Genomic DNA, 17,163 nt, shown 5'->3' on the forward strand with positions numbered 1-17,163 from the left:
TTGGCTAAGATGCATAATATAAGACATCATATGTAATGTTCTGTATGATACTTTGTGTGTGTGTGTGTGTGTGTGTGTGTGTGTGTGTGTGTGTGTGTGTGTGTGTGTGTGTGTGTGTGTGTGTGTGTGTGTGTGTGTGTGTGTGTGTGTGTGTGTGTGTGTGTTCGTTCCTACAGCAGACCGTGTGTTCTCGGTGGAGGTGGGGGGTAATACGACCCAGTTTACCCTGAGAGAGCTGCAACCCAACCAGGCCTATCGATTGCGGATGGCAGCGGGCACAGGTGCAGGCTTCGGGGTGCCGTCTGAATGGGCACAGCACAACACACTGGCCCACTACAACCACAGCACGCACAGTATGGGTACGTTTGCTTTACTTCAAGTGGTATTTCATATATATATATACTGTATATATATATATATATATATATATATATATATATATATGAAACTCTTATTTATTTTATTTTTATTTTTTTCATTTCGTTTGATATGATTTGATTTTTTTTTTACGTAAAATGAAAAAAGGAAAGGGTAAAAAAGTCCCTTCACACATTACAAGGACAATATCAGAGTCAGGGACAAGTGAATCAGTGAATTTAACGTGGTCAAAATAGAGTTCAAAGTTCAACGGGTGTATATAGGATCTGATCGAATGGATATCAAACATCTAAATATTGAATCAAGCAACTTTAAAAGCTGGCACGCAACATGTACACTGTAAAATCCTCAGTGTTAATTTAAAATCTGATGACGTACAAATGTATTCGGGTACATTTTGTGCTACTATCAGAGTGTACACATGTATACATGAACACTGAGGATTTTTACTGTGTGTGTTTCAGGCCGGCGCTGACCATGGCCCGCAGGGACAGCCGCCCAGCCATTTTGAGCTCTAGCCCCATTCTGAAACGGTCCAAGTACCCCTGACTGCAGTATTATGCAGTTCCGTCTCTAGTGTGACGGGTTGTGTGTAGCTATGAGGTGAATTGACCTTTCACACAGGTGTGAGTGCCGCGGTGATTAATGGGCCATTGGAGAACAATAGGCTAAAACAGTGGTTCTCAAACTTTTCTTGTGTCAAGGACCCCCACAATGATATGTATGTTGCCGCGGACCCCCATCTGAAAATATTTTGTGCCAGGGACCCCCGGAAGAGAAGATTTGAGTTCAAAATGTTTGCTTAAAAAAAAGAGAGGGAAGAAAAGTGTGTTGTCTAACCTCAATGTGTTGTCATGGCATCAGCAAACAAATCAGTAAGCTCCATACTGTATATGGGCACAAAAGGGGGCATGCCCATATATGGGCATATACTGATGACATCAGGGATCTCCATATATGGGCATGAAAGGGACAAGGACTGACAGATACAGATATCTCCATATATGGGCATATCAACCGGATTGGAGGTGCGGCGTACAAACCTATAGATGTGAGGGCTGCGTAGTGGCCCGAACCTCTGCGTACCGGCCCGAACCTCTAGAAAGATTTGCTCAAATTGTCACGATTTTTCGAAAATAGCAGATCTACAAGCTCATAGTTGTTGCTATGAGCTTGTTGATCTGCTATTTACGTGGTCCCGTAGCGTCAGGAAAAATTGGCCTCCAAAACAACATAAATCCGAGAAAATGTGACTTTTGTAAATCCTTTAACATGGAAGCAGACGATATATTTTTTCTTCTGGTCACCTGATCTCTGGGTTTACACGTCTTCGGTGGTGTTCGGATCATTCACAGGCAGCAGCAGCGTCCTTGGCAGTGAATGAGTTAATAGTAGTGTTGTACGTCCATCAGAAGTTCAATACTAACATCTCACCCTATATAACCTGCGTCTCCTAACATTTGAAAGAGATTTACCCGAAAGTTTAGTCTACGATTCAATTCTATACATGTTCTAAGTGCAGCAGCTAGCCCCGTCGACCTCATGCTAGATAATAATGGATGGAGGACGTAGGTAGGCTTTTGGTTGCACATGTTTGAACATGATTTGATTTGTTAGCGTTGCCGTTGTGATTGCAATGTTTGAAACGACTCATTTGTGCAGGAGTGAGGGAACATAATGTCCTGCTGTCCTGGATGTGACGTTGTGCAATGCCTAATTTGATGCTTTGGGAATGAATGCTTTGTATCTGTAATAATGTACCTGTTGTGCTCATTTGTGTAATAAAAGCATACATTGTAGTTGCCGTTTTTTTTGTTTTTGTTTCTTGCTATTATGTTGTACTAGTACCTCCCCCTCCTCAATTAGGGCTGTCACGATTACAAATTTAAGTTGACAATTTAATTTAGATGATTTAATTGTGTGTTTGGCATTGAACATTGGAACATAATGAATAAATAAAACATTCTGCCTTTATGCTTCGTTATCAGAATTTGCACAGGGCAGATATGACAAATAACTTAAACATACAAAGACATGATTGACATATTTAATAATGTTATACGTGTCATTTTTTTTAGCAGAAATAGCTGATCTACAAGCTTACAACGTTGTAAACTTGTAGATCTGCAATTTTTTATATTTGAAATTGTGTGAACATTTTCCAATATTTTACATCATGGAGACGAAAAATGAAATTTTGGCGTTTTGGGAGGAGCTTTCGTTCTCACAGCAAGGTGGACGATTATGTCTATTGAGGATAGGCCAAAATTTCATTCCTGTATACGCCGCTACTGGTGTGTTTTTCTCCTCACTTTACAGTGATCTTCGCCCCCACGGAGCTCAAAGTGCGAGCCAGGGCGAGCACGCTCAATGTCACGTGGCAGCCCTCGCCCAATCACACGCAGATCTCCGGCTACAAGCTCTCGTGCAGAGAGGTGGAGGCAGAGGAGCTGGCCATGAAGGGCGACAGGACGACGACGACGCACACCATCCGCCTCCGCAAGAAGGCCAGGCATCACTCGCTCACCGGCCTGGGTAAGTCGGGCATCACTCACTCATCTCGCTGGGCTCGTCAGCAACTATGTCGACTAACCCGCTCAACCGTCACACAGTGTTTCCCAAGCTTTTCTGGATCAGGGCCCACTTGCGGCCCACGTTTTTGACCGCTTAAAGGGATATTTCACTTTCAAACATGTTTGGGGGGCATTTTAACTCTTTGACTGCCAGATTATTTTCATAAAGTACTGTACTCCCCAGTGCCAGTGATTTTCGTTTTTTTGTTTTTTTGTTATTTTGTTATTTAAATTCATTTAAGTTACTCTGCATAGAGTTTGTCTGCACACACCACAGACGGCCACCAGAGAGCAGCAGATCCACACGTTGATATACTCGCTCACTCACTCGGCCCCCTCCAAACAGGATCAGATGACCATGGTCATATCCGGATGCAACGTGTCTCAGATCTGCAATCGGCCGCAGAGAGATGTGATACACAACGGAGATGACTGTTCGTCATCCAGACCAAAGAAAGTAGAACTAGAGGTCTCCGTGCGTTTATTCTACCGTGTGAAAAACCGTGTGTTTCCCTATTCTCGCCTAAAATGCCTAAAAAAGAAAAAGAAAAACCGGAAACGGAATCTGCGTCATGAATCTGGATCCGGGTGAGTGTGAAAAAAACAAAAACAGTATCTGATGGTGAAATGTAAACAGAACAGCGCGATCACAGATTAAACAATGAAAACGCTATAAACGGGTCTAACGCGTCGACGGCCAACTGGACAAACTAGCAATTGACGCGTTATCGAGTCAACGGCATTCAAAGAGTTAATGTCTACTCTAGCTTTTGTAATTGAAAAAACAAGCAACTTAAAAACTGTCTGGGGTGCTCACAAAAGCCTGAGTAGACATTAACACATTCCCTGCTATTAATGCAAAAAAAAAACATGTTTTAGTGATTACGCTAGAAGGTGTCCTTTGCCAGCCTATGAATGATCCCTTGAATGAATGAATTAATACCTGGCAGTGATACAATGACACCAAACATGTTTGAAATTGAAATGTCCCTTTAACAATCAATCGATTAGATCAATTGATCTAAATGTAGTATACATTAAGTTCCTATTTTTGGGATCACAATGAAAAGTCGTTTTTTCAAGGTTTTTCATTTTAAATTTTGGCGGTTTGCCAATTATTTGGGGGGCCCTACTTGCAATATCCTCAAGGTTGGGTAAGTCAGACATCACTCTCTCACCAGGAGTCTTTGTAGAGTCTACACACCTTCCGCCAGGCTACCAGATGGAATAACAATTGCTTCTCAATCTGTTCCACCTTTAACCCATTCAAACCGGGAACACATCTGTGTTTAACCATTATTTTTATACTTTGGCTATTCAAAAATAGCAGAACTACAAGCTTGTAGATCTGCTATTTTTGAAAAATCTTGAAAATGTGTGCAAATCTTTTGTGAATAGCCAAAGAAATCTTAAAATGACACAGATGCGTTCCCGGGTTGAATGGGTTAAAAGCGGTGGAAATGCGCTCCGTGTCGCTCCCTGGGAGACCGGGGGGAAAGCAGACGACCAGAGGACTGCAGCCAGACACATTCCTGGCTGCAGTCCTCACCGTTCCCACTTTGTTTGGGAGCATTATTTACCCCCAAAATCACACGCTCTACTACTGCCCCATCGTTCCTATAGGTTCCTTTACAATACAGGGTTCGGCCGTAGCTGGGTGGATAGAGCAAGCCGTCTGCTAACCAGAAGGTCAACCGGGCCAACATTTTAAGGAGTTTGGGGAGCGACAATGAATTGACGTGACTCTAATCTCCAACTCCGGCGAAAATACTCAGTGGTGGAAAAAGTACTCAAATGTTTTACTTAAGTAAAAGTATCAATACTGCAATGTAGAAATACTCTGTTACAAGTAAAAGTCCGGAATTCAACATTTGCTCACAGTACAAAAGCATTGGTATCAAAATATACTTAAAAGTACAAAAGTGAAAGTACACATTATGCAGAATGTCCCATTTCACAAGTTTTCAAATGTATACAAAACTTTTGAAAATAGCAGATCTACAAGCTTGTAGATCTGCTATTTTCAACTGGCCGAAATAGGTCTGAAGTGGGTATTGTAAGTTTTGTAATAATAATCAAAATCTAATCTGAAGTAACAAGTAACTAAAGCTTTCAAATAATTGTAGTGGAGTAAAAGTACAATATTTGCCTCTGAGATGAAGTGGAGTAGAAGTAAAAGTATCGAAAATTTGCAATACTCCAGTGAAGTTAAAAAAAACCTCAAAATTGTACTTAAGTACAGTACTTGAGTAAATGTACTTAGTTACTTTCCACCACTGAAAATACTTGAACGTGACATCCAACCCGAAGCGGAAGAGCTGCCTGCCTCACTCTGTTTGGAGGCTTTTCTGAGCAGAGCCACATCAAGTGGATGAACACTTATTAACTTGTTAATCTTCTTTAAAGCCTCTCTAAGCTTTGCTCTCATAGGACCACTTTTTGGATCCGTGAGAGTGATGGCCAAATAAATCCTGCTTCTACAACCCTCCCCTACTCCAGCGGTTCTCAAACGTGTTTGTGTCGAGGATGTGTTTGAGGATGTATCACGGGGCGGCAGTGGCTCAGGGCTAGAGTGGCTGGGTAGAGTGAACTGGGAAACCGCAAGGTTCCCAGTTCGATCCCGGGCTGGGGCGTTCCCTCTAGAGTTAGTGTCGAAGTGTCCTTGAGCAAGATGCTGAACCCCTAATTGCTCCCGATGAGCAGGTTGGTGCCTTGCATGGTTTCCTCCGCCATCGGTGTATGAATGTGTGTGTGAATGGGTTAATGGCACAATCAATATAAAGCGCTTTGGATAAAAGCGCTATATAAATGCACCATTTACCATTTATTTGGCCGCAGACCAGTGGTGGAAAAAGTACTCCAATGTTTTACTTAAGTAAAAGTATCAATACTGTAATCCAGAAGTACTCTGTTACAAGTAAAAGTCTGGAATTCAACATTTGCTCACAGTACAAAAGCATTGGTATCAAAATGTTTGCTACTTTTGAGTGACACTGTAGTGTCACCAACAACAACGACACCTATATGGAGATACACGGTTTCAGCCCGACAGTGACAATATAATGCATTCTAGAGACAGTGTTTACCCAGTGCATTCTCAAAATTGTACAGTACTTAAGTAAAGTACAGTACTTAAGTAAATGTACTTAGTTACTTTACACCACTGCCGCAGACCCCCGTCTGAAAATGTTTTGTGCCAGGGTCCCCCACAAGAGAAAATGTACGTTAAAACATTTTCAAAAATAGCAGATGTGCAAGTTCGCAGTGCACTGTGAGCTTTTATATCTGCAATTTTTTTTAATAGCCAACGTACAGTATACAATATGGATAAAGTGGTTAGAATGATTGTGACGTTATTTTAACAAAACATTTCTGGGGACCCCCTGGTACCCCTCCCCCCCAAGGACCCACTTTAAGAACAATGCCCTACTCTATGATCTGTCTCTCCGTATTTACTGTCAAGTGACAACCTTGTCCCCTCAAATAAAAAGAGGGGTTGTAGAAATAAATAAAGGCGATTGCCCAAGAACTAAGTGACCACAGAAGCTTTCCATTTCTACACGGTGTTCATTATATTGTGTCTGTAATAGCAACAGGTCAGAATGAGCGATTGTTCGCTCGGAAGAAGAGCACTCCAGCTAGATGGCAAACAGGCGCTGTTAGCTCAATAAGTGCTTTCTGTGTGAGACGGCTCCTACTGTAATTGCCTTCTTTTGACAGATAGATCATGCCTCGGTATTGCCGGTATGCCTAATTTTCTGTTCCGCGTTATTGTTGTTAGGTAAGGCTAATTGAAGTATTTACAAGAAGGAATTTATTAGGATTAATACCAGACCTAATTGACATTTTCCACTGTTAAAAGCTTCGTTTTTTCTCCTCTGCATTTTGCGATTGCTTGGCGAAGATCCCATTCATGTCTGCGTTTGAGAATGCCGGCACCCATGGCGTGGAATAATCGATTATTTATTCATATCACCCAGTGATTGTTATTTGACCATGAAAGAATATGGGTTACGCACATCCATAGTCTGTAATAGTGTTGATGCCGGGGCTGAAAAGCTTGTATGTCCTAAAGTGTTACTTGTTCAGGAAATGGAAAAGAAGGAACCGGTGTTCAAATGGAACCAATGTAGTTATTATTTAGTCATAAGTTATATTTTTTAATTTGTTCAATATTTATAAAGCCCACATACATTAACCATTTTCACTTATTTAAAAAACAATAACAACCCATTAAGGCCTCAGGTTTTGATTCTACAAAATGTCTTCTAAATCACAACAGTTTCTAAAAAACGTATGTTGCTATATATCAGTGGTTCTCAAACGTTTTCATAATTGTCAAGGACCCCCTAAATTATACGTATTTGGCCGACGACCCCCCATCTCAAAATATTTTGTTCCAGGGACCCCCCAGAAGCAAAGAATACATATATTCAAAGATTTTCACAATTATTCAAAAATAGCAGATCTACAAGCTCGTAGTGCGGCACTCGGTGCCACGCTATGAGCTTGTATATCTGCTATTTTTGAATAGCCAAAGTGGTAAAGGAATGCTTTTTATCTCAAATCAAAAAATGACACAGATGCGTTCCCGGTCTTAATGGGTCAAATAGCAAAAATAGCTGATCTACAATCTCACAGTGCGTCGCGATGTGATGCATTGTGAGCTTGTACTGTAGATCAGCTATTTTTGCTACTTTTGAGCATAGACTGTATAAATGAGATGGACAAAGCCACTCCGCTGCTTTCTACAGACCGAAAATGAAGCCGATTGTTCCAAGACTGTAGGGCCGCCATCTTTCAATATCGCGTCATATCGCGTCATATCCTGCAGAATGAGACCAGACCATTATTGGTTGGGTAGCTTGTCAATCAAATCATCCCGCCCCTCCTAGAGAATAGCCTACTTTATCGTAATTTAGCAAAATGCATATCCTGATGATTGAAAGGAGACTTTAAACTAGCGACTGGAAGCATATAGAATTTATGACAAATTTTATTACAGTAAGAAAATCTAGTCTAAAGTTTGTCAAAAAACCCATTCACTTGCGCTAAAATAAATTCTTTCTGACACCGCAGGTCGGCGCAGGGTAAAACAGCCACTCTGGCCATTTATCTGGCCTCATCGTAAATATCTAAGACTTGCCCCTTGCTTTTGAGTGACACTGTAGGGTCACCAACAACAACAACACCTATATGGAGATACGTGGTTTCAGCCCGACAGCGACAATATAATGCATTCTAGAGACAGTGTTTACCCAGTGCATTCTCAGTATAGCCTTGGGGGAGAGAATGATGCATATCATTTGAAACCTGCTTTGCACACATGCAGGCACACGTGTTTCAACATAAAGGGAAAACCACGTCACCAGTTCTGCACAAACATAGACATGGTTGCTGTCGGGCAGAAACCTCTTATCTCTGTACTTATCTCTGCTACTTTTGATGCTTTTCAATTCAAATCCTAAAAAACTGTTTTGGACATAATGAGGTTTCCACCCGACAGAGACGACAGGTCAAGTGTTGGAAGAAGTACACTTCACACATGTTCAACCATATCTTCATATAATGTGTCCACACCAATGCTCATTATAAGATGGCACCATTTCTGTCTATGAACTCTGTGTCTCAAAGAAGGGCTGCGTGGACTGTTCAGAAACCTGCCTACCAGTGACATCATTTGTAGGGCAGGTTTGATCATTTCAAACAAGATTTTAAACTGTATTTATTTTGGATCCTGCTCTATACCTGACTTTGTCCGTGTTCACCGTCAACGCTCTGATTGGTCAGACCCGTCAACGCTCTGATTGGTCAGACCCGTCAACGCTCTGATTGGTCAGACCCGTAAACGCTCTGATTGGTCAGACCCGTCAACGCTCTGATTGGTCAGACCCGTCAACGCTCTGATTGGTCAGACCCGTCAACGCTCTGATTGGTCAGACCGTCAACGCTCGGATTGGTCAGACCCGTCAACGCTCTGATTGGTCAGGTGCGTCAACAAAGTGATTGGTCAAGCTTCACGTGACACATGGCTATAAACACATTATAAACACATATCGATGACAAAATGTATCAAAGGCGCCGCTACCTTCACACAGGGTGTGATTTTTTATTAATGCCAGAACAATGGCTTCTATTTCAGCATGCTAACTTTCCAGGAAGAGAAAGGCTGTAGTTTATTAGCTTGGAATCCCCATTGATGATGTCACTGGTAGGCAGGTTTCGGAACTGTCCACAGACCACCAATCAGACACAGAGTGAGTAGGTGGAAATTGTGCCATGAGCATTAGTGAGGACCAGTTACAGTACTGTATAAAAAGATACAGTTGAAAAATGGGTGAAATGGTCCCTAAATGTATGTTTTGTATATGCTAATCAAAATCTGCAAATTAACATGTTTTTCAAATAATTGTAACTGAGTGAAAATACAATATTTTCCTCTGAGATGTAATAGAGTGTAAGTACTGAAAAATGTATTTGAGAACTTGAGTGAATGTACTTTGTTAATTTCTACCACTGGACATGTCCAGTGGTAGAAATTAACAAAGTACATTCACTCAAGTTCTCAAATACTGTACATTTTTCAGTACATGTTGGGCTAGACATCCATTCATCCTGATATTAACTTTGCACAGTATGCTTGTATAATAATACACATGAGTTTGTTGAGTTTACTGTATTGTGTGTGTGTGTGTGTGTGTGTGTGTGTGTGTGTGTGTGTGTGTGTGTGTGTGTGTGTGTGTGTGTGTGTGTGTGTGTGTGTGTGTGTGTGTGTGTGTGTGTGTGTGTGTGTGTGTGTGTGTGTGTGTGTGTGTGTGTGTGTGTGTGTGTGTGTTTGTGTGTGCAGCCGCTGACCGGCAGTATGAGGTGAGAGTGTGGGCGTTCAACAAGCTAACAGAAGGGGCCGCCGCCGTGTGGAAAGGCAGGACCGAAAAAAATGGCAGACGTAAGTTGTCTCTACACGCGTGCGTGCGTGTGTGTGTGTGTGTGTGTGCATTTGTGCGTGCATGTTTCTGGGCAAACACAGTTCAGCATCTGCATCAACAGGAAGCCAGGCAGCGACAAGGTTTTTTTTAAATCTTTGACACAGACAAGAAGTGATAGTGCACATCCTAGTCAAAGCAAGGTTAGCATAGCTTTGGCATTTTTGCATTCGTTTTTATTTTTATTGCATTTTGACTTTTAGTTTTTTAGTGGGTTGCTAGTTTAGATTATATATTATTTTTCTTTTGAAAGGCTTAGTTTTAGTTTAGTTTGTATTAGTTTGTGTTAGTTTCAGTTTTTGTGATATGGGGTAGGAGGGGGTGAGATTCAAAATGGTCAGAAAAATTGCAAAGAAATAGCAGATCTACAAGATCACAACACATTGCATCGTAATAATAAAAAAGGATCCCAATTCTAGTTGTTGTTATTTGGTTACTTTTAGTGAACAATAATAACCTGGTGCAGATCAACCATGCGACAGTAGTCGTGCAACGAAAATAGCGGATCTAAAAGCTCACTATGCGTCGCAGCACGATGCATGTGGGCTTGTAGATCTATTTTTTAAATAACGTGAACATTTGTGCAAATCTTTGAATATATATTTTCTAAAGCAAGCATTTGTAAAATATTTAGTTCCAGGGACCTCCAGAAGCAAAGATTTGAGTTACAAATGTTCAATTTAAATTTGTTCAAAGATTTGCAAAATCTTTCACGATTTTTCAAAAATAGCAGATCTACAAGCTCATAGCGCGGCACTCAGTGCCGCGCTATGAGCTTGTAGATCTGCTATTCTTGAATAGCCCAAAGAAATCTGAAAATGACAGGGATGCGTTCCCGGTCATAGTGGATTTAACCATCCCACAAAACAAATCAAACAACAGAAAATGGGGTAAAAGTGTGTGTTGTCTTTTTTCTCCCCATCAAAGCGGTGCCGGTGTCGGTGAGCCCCCCTCCCCTGCCCCCCAGCGGGGTGAAGGCCACGGCCAACAGTTCCACGTCCATCTGGCTGCGCTGGGAGAAGCCGCGCTTCAGCAACGTGCGCGTCATGGACTACAAGGTGCGCTGCAGCCCCACCGGCATCACCAACGCCTCGCTGGTGACCTACCACACCAGGTCAGCACCACTCTCTGCATCAGTGGTTCTCAACCTTTTCAGGCCGCGGCCCCCCAAAATAATCATATTTGACCTGGGGACCCCCCATTTTGTTTAACTCTGTTCCTTTGGCCAATGTGTTATGGTATAGTTTGTTGATTACTTTTGTTGCAGTAATGGTCTATTTCTTGTTTTTTGTTTTAATGTTTTAAAAAGGTCTTAAAAGTCCTTAAATTGTCACTTCACTATCATCTGGGGACCCCCCCCCCCCCCCCCAAAAAAAAAAAATAAATCATGTGGGGACCCCTTGGGGGTCCCGACCCACAGGTTGAGAACCACTGCTCTACTTGACCGTAATTTGTTTATTTCAGAGTTTATTTTTTATATCGGTTGCTGTCAGGCAGAAACCTCTCATCTCCCAGTTTTTAAAACCTTTTTGTGTTTTTTCGTAAATCAACGCCCTACTTGATCATACCACAGCGTCACACAAAAGCCAAAGGACATGTGAGTTTTCCACCCGACGATATCGTGTATGCTCTCGGGTGGAAACCAATACCGCCCCTTTTACATTATTATTATTTTAAAAACATAGTGAATAAATATTGAAAATAGCCGATCTATCCATCTATGAATGAACAACGAACATTCAAATACAGCACAGTGCAGTTAAGAATTTATTGACCTTTATTTATTCAGGGAAGACCATCGAGAGCAAGCTCTCTTTTTCAAGGATGCCCTGAGTAGGCTATGATCACAACATATACAACAAACAATACCATTTTAATAAAGTGCAATATATTGTAATGAACAATATTAAAAAAAAAACATTATAATGCAGATACATAAGGGCTACACAAAGCAGTTATAGTCCATATGTAATGCATCCTGAAGTAGTACCCTAAATGTCTCTATAGAGACCAATTTATTCAGTTTCAGAGATTCCTGGAGTTTGTTCCATATGTCTGGGGCATAAAAGATGAAAGCAGTCTTTCCATGTTCTCTATTCAAAAATAAATAAATACAAGGGAGCTTGGCACACACAGGGCCTTATACATAAATAAAACACAATGTTGCTCTCTACGAATTGGCGAGAGAAGGCTAGCCCAGTTTTTCATATAAAATACAGTGATGTGTGTGAAAGCCATCGGCAGTAATGAAATGTAAAGCACTGTGGTAGACTGCTTCGAGAGGCTTCAATATGGAAAGTCAATATACAGTACACTGAGTATACAAGTATTTCAATATTCGATAAAACTAATGCCACAGAACATAAGCAAATACAAGGTAGAAAACAAAACAAAAAAGGACAAAACAAGTGTGTATTAGGATTAGGAAAACATCTGTGTGGTAACCAAGTAGATTTACTCAACTACTGTATTTCTGTGTTACGAGGCAGCTATTTTGACAGTACAGCTGCTCTGTGTTGGCTCGTTTTGTTATCCTGTTGGCACTTTGACTGATGTCTTGCCAACAAGACACTTGTGCAGATCCAGGCATGGTAGAATAAATGTGCTCAGAGTATTATTTTATCCTATATTAACACATTAAGACCGTGAACGCATCTGTGTCATTTTAAAAGATTTATTTGGCTATTCATAAATAGCAGATCTACAAGCTCATAGCGTGGCGCCGAGAGCGTGGCACCGAGTGCCGCGCTATGAGCTTGTAAATCTGCAATTTTGTTTTAATCTTGAACATTTCTGCTAATCTTTGAATATATATTTTTAAAGCGAACATTTGTACAATACTTTGTTCCAGTGACCCCAGAAGCAAAGTTACAAATGTTCGCTTTAAAAAGTATATATTCAAAGATTTGCACACATTTTCAAGATTTTTCGAAAATAGCCCAAATAAATCTAAAAATGGCACAGATGCGTTCCCGGTCTTAATGGATTAAAATTGGCTTCTGAGAGGGCGGCCGGTGGACCACGGCCATGTCTCTCTGACTTAGATAACCCTAAACAAACCCGATACGTCCATATATAGGCAGGACCATGGCCACGTCGCTCTGACTCAGACTTAATCATACACAAACCCGATACGTCCATATATAGGCATGTCACTATGGCTCAGACATAACCATAAAAAACCCGATACGGCCATAGGCATTTATGGAGATCCGGTTGCCCAGAGCCACAGATCTTTCCACTATGCCCATTTTATGGTCATGTGCATATATGGGACCAGTGTTAATTTTGTCGACTAAAACTATGACGAGAAATGTTCGTCGACTACCTTTTTTCACTGACGAAAACTACATAAAAACGAAATAAAAACTAAGCTATGATGACTAAAACTATGACTAAATATACTGACAAGTTAGTCAACAAATAAAAACTAGACACCAATGTTAGGGAGGGACTAGTGGAGAAGAGATCCAGTAGAATTAAGACAAGTTATTTTATGCTTGGTTGTGTGCTGGTGTCACGCTCCGAAAATAGCAGATCTACAAGCTCACAACGCGCCACAGAGCGACGCGTTGTGAGCTTGAAAATCGGCTATTTTCGGCACACAGCTAAGTATAAATCAGGCATTATGACGCCCATCAAGGCCCGCCAAGACTTTGACAAAAACTAAATCAAAATGTACTGTCAAAATCAACACCGTATGGGACCGACTGACTTCAAACTCGGCGCGTGCGTTGGCAAGGACTTGAGGGAGTGCGGTGCAGCTATTTTGACAGTACAGCTGCTCTCTGTTGGCTTGTCTTGGTTGTCGGTAGCACTTTGACTGATGTCCTGCCAATAAGACAGTGTTGCAGACATTTTATAGAGGTTGTTGCTGTAGTAGCCTCGCCTAGCCAGACTTTCAGAGATCTCTGCCTACTGATTCAAGTCAACTTTTATCACAAAAACACGAGCCAAAGGGCTGTACATGAAAACAAAACAATGTTAAATAATAAGTAACAATAATTCAATCTCTGTCTGTTGGAAACTTCAGACCGGCATTGTTTGATAGTAGGGGTCAGCTGTAGTGTAAGGAGTGACTAGGGATGATAGGTAGGATGGTGCAAGGTTGTGTAATAAAGAAGAATTTGGAAATCAGATCTGGTGTGCATTGGGAGCCAGTGTAGAGAGATGAGCACAGGGGTGATCACATTTTCTTGTCCAGGTACAATTTACAATTTAGGCGTTTAGCAGATGCTTTTAATCCAGAGTGATTTACAGTTAGCAAGGTCCGACTCAAGGTAATACATCAAATGCATAGAAATAGTAATCTAGCATCATAGGTCTAACAGTACAATATCCACACACAAAAAATCAATAATCTGTATATTGAATGTTATACAAACATGACGTTATACAATAATGCTAAAAGTATAATATAAAAACTCTGAGGGCTTGTTTCCATTGTGATCCTGTGCATTCAATGTATCGATTTAAATTGTAACAATTTAAATTGTTACCCCCTGGGGGGGGTCCCCGGACCCCACTTTGAGAACCAATGGTGTGGTGAGACAGGACGCTGGCAGACAGACAGTAGAGATGGGGAAGAGGCATATGGAAGACACGACCGCGGCCTAGAATTGAAGTTCTGTCCTTGTGTCTCACAAGGAGCGTGCGCTCAGTTCACTAACTGCTCGTGACACCATGCACCCTCACATGGGTCACGTTTAATGATGATTAAAGAGGCGAAGCCCACCCACACACAGCTGTGCTGGGTTGTGTCGACCTTTGTGGTTGTGTTGCAAACAGGATTTCAGGATTAAAATTCAATAATAGCAAAAGTAGCGAGGGGTGGGGGAAAAAATCTATTCGAATCCCAAATCTACTGTTGGACGATTCATAATCGATTCACATTTTCCAAAAATGTAAATTTGCCGTTGTGCGTTTACATTATTATCAGTTGATAAAACCTTTACAGTTATAAAAGCTACGTAAATGTACTCTACCCTCATGCCAGCAGACTGGAATAGATCCTGAAATCCTAGGTTTTGAATCGAGAATCGTTTTTGAATCGAGATTCGTTTTGAATCGAAAAAAAAACGTTTTTGAATCAAGAATCGTTTGTTTTCCTTCAATATAATGCTGTTTGCCTCGTTCATGTGTTTCTTTGTGCTGCAGCTCTGCCCAGGAGATCCTGTTGGGGGCGCTGAAGCCCTTCACCCGCTACGAGCTGGCGGTGCAGTCCAACGGGCTGGACGTGTCGGGACCGTTTAGCGTCACCGTGGAGGAGTCCACTCAGCCAGACAGTGAGTCTACAATACATACCTTTATTCACCTTATTTAAAAAAAAATACAAAATAAAATGATATACATTTTATATATATATATATTATTATTATTATTATTATTATTATTATTATTATTATTATTATTATTTCAAAAGATTCTCAAAAAAAAGTTAAAAGAATCAAGCATTTTTCAAAGAATTTCAGAAAGTATTTTTTTGGGGGGATTTTGATTGAATTAAAAAAATCACACCCTGTGTGAAGGTAGCAGCGCCTTTGATACATTTTGTCATCGATATGTGTTTATAATGTGTTTATAGCCACGTGTCACGTGAAGCTTGACCAATCACTTTGTTGACGCACCTGACCAATCAGAACGTTGACGTACGCACACGGACAAAGTCAGGTATAGAGCAGGATCGCGCCGCTAAAAATACTTTTAAGAAATAGTGAAAACAGACAGGTTAGGGTCAAAAAGTATTGCCAAAAATAGGCTTCTACAAGCTGTGCGCTTGTACACAGACTATTTCGGTGCATGCCCCACAAGTATAGTAATACAAGTGCACAGACGCAAACACGCTCGCACAGACACAAACCGGCACGCACGCGCGCACACACACACACACACACACACACACACACACACACACACACACACACACGCCTTTACAGAGAGCATGGCGGTGGTAGACCATGCAGGGGCAGGTGGAGGGGAGATAATAGTGTGTAATTTGGCAGACAGATGGAGAGATGGTGGCTGTGGCACACACACACACACACACACACACACACACACACACACACACACACACACACACACACACACACACTCTCACTCTGTCAGTCAGGTCAGCCAAGCGGAGCAGCAAGGACAGTACCTATCATGAGAGAGGGGTCTCTGTTAATGACCAGCCAACACCCCCGTACACCCCCCCCCCCCCCCCCCCCCCCAACCCCCCCCAACCACAGCATCACCTGAGCCCCATGGTGGAAAGTAACTAAGTACATTGACTCAAGTACTGTACTTCAGTACAATTCTGATGTACTTTTACTTTATTCGAGGATGTGCATTTTTCGATACTCGGAAGAAGAAAAAAAAACACCCACTTATTCACACCTGTTAACCTTTGATGTGCCAATAAAGATGACTCTGATCTGATTCTGATTCATATGTCTGCTCCACTACAATTATTTGACAGCTTTAGTTACTACTAGTTTCTTTGCATGTTTATATTATTATTACAAAAACATACATTAACCACTTAAAGGTGTAGTGAAATGAAAAATATGTTTTTCACACTTTTAGAGCATATCCGTGGTCATCATATGGGCATACCTAACAATAGATGCCAAAAAAAAGAAAAAAACTATTTTTTGTGTATTTTTACATCTAAAGTCCCCAAAAAGCCAATCTTAATTACTTCCTGTAAACGAAAACGTGCTGCGTGATGACATAATACAGCCTTCACGAATATAAATGAATCTTGATTACATGCACCTGTTTGATTCCCATAGCTGCACGTTCTTCAAACACAGCTGATTTTAATTACAGAGATACTCCGTTTTGAATCTCATTGAAGATGAGTGTATTACTCATTTTAAACTTCATCTGCACACTAAAATATGTATCTGAAAACATTATAGGTTAGAAATAAGCCAGGTAGTAGCAAACGTGCTTCACTGGCCGTCTCTCTCTCACTTGTAAACAAACACTAGCCGTGTGCCAGCACGGCTGAAGTGATTGAGATCCAACGTCCCATAGCCTGAAGGGATGGGACCTTCTGATTGGTTTAGAGTCGTTGAGCCGACGTTTCGGGCTGAACCTTCAAAATAAAATGACCGAAAATGTCACTTCAGTGCGTCTTTAAGCCCTATTTTATACCGATCCATGACTCGTTGTACTGTAAGCGTGTAGATCTGCTTTTTTTTAACAAGTGTGACACATTTAGAGAGATTTGAGCACTG

The 17,163-nt window shown here is 41.2% G+C and overlaps 1 protein-coding gene across 1 annotated transcript in view; it reads left to right on the forward strand.

Moving 5' to 3' along the window:
• The window catches only part of igdcc4 (immunoglobulin superfamily, DCC subclass, member 4), a 175,060-nt gene that overhangs the window by 145,359 nt on the left and 12,538 nt on the right, over positions 1-17,163 (forward strand). The window contains exons 11-15 of the mRNA XM_084084298.1: positions 177-359; positions 2,698-2,913; positions 9,799-9,897; positions 10,862-11,048; positions 15,092-15,219. Of these exons, the coding sequence (XP_083940424.1) occupies positions 177-359; positions 2,698-2,913; positions 9,799-9,897; positions 10,862-11,048; positions 15,092-15,219 (813 nt within the window). The remainder of the gene's footprint in view (positions 1-176; positions 360-2,697; positions 2,914-9,798; positions 9,898-10,861; positions 11,049-15,091; positions 15,220-17,163) is intronic.

This window comes from Gymnoscopelus microlampas (assembly GCF_963454915.1).
Source record: "Gymnoscopelus microlampas genome assembly, chromosome: 1".
NCBI lineage: Eukaryota > Metazoa > Chordata > Actinopteri > Myctophiformes > Myctophidae > Gymnoscopelus > Gymnoscopelus microlampas.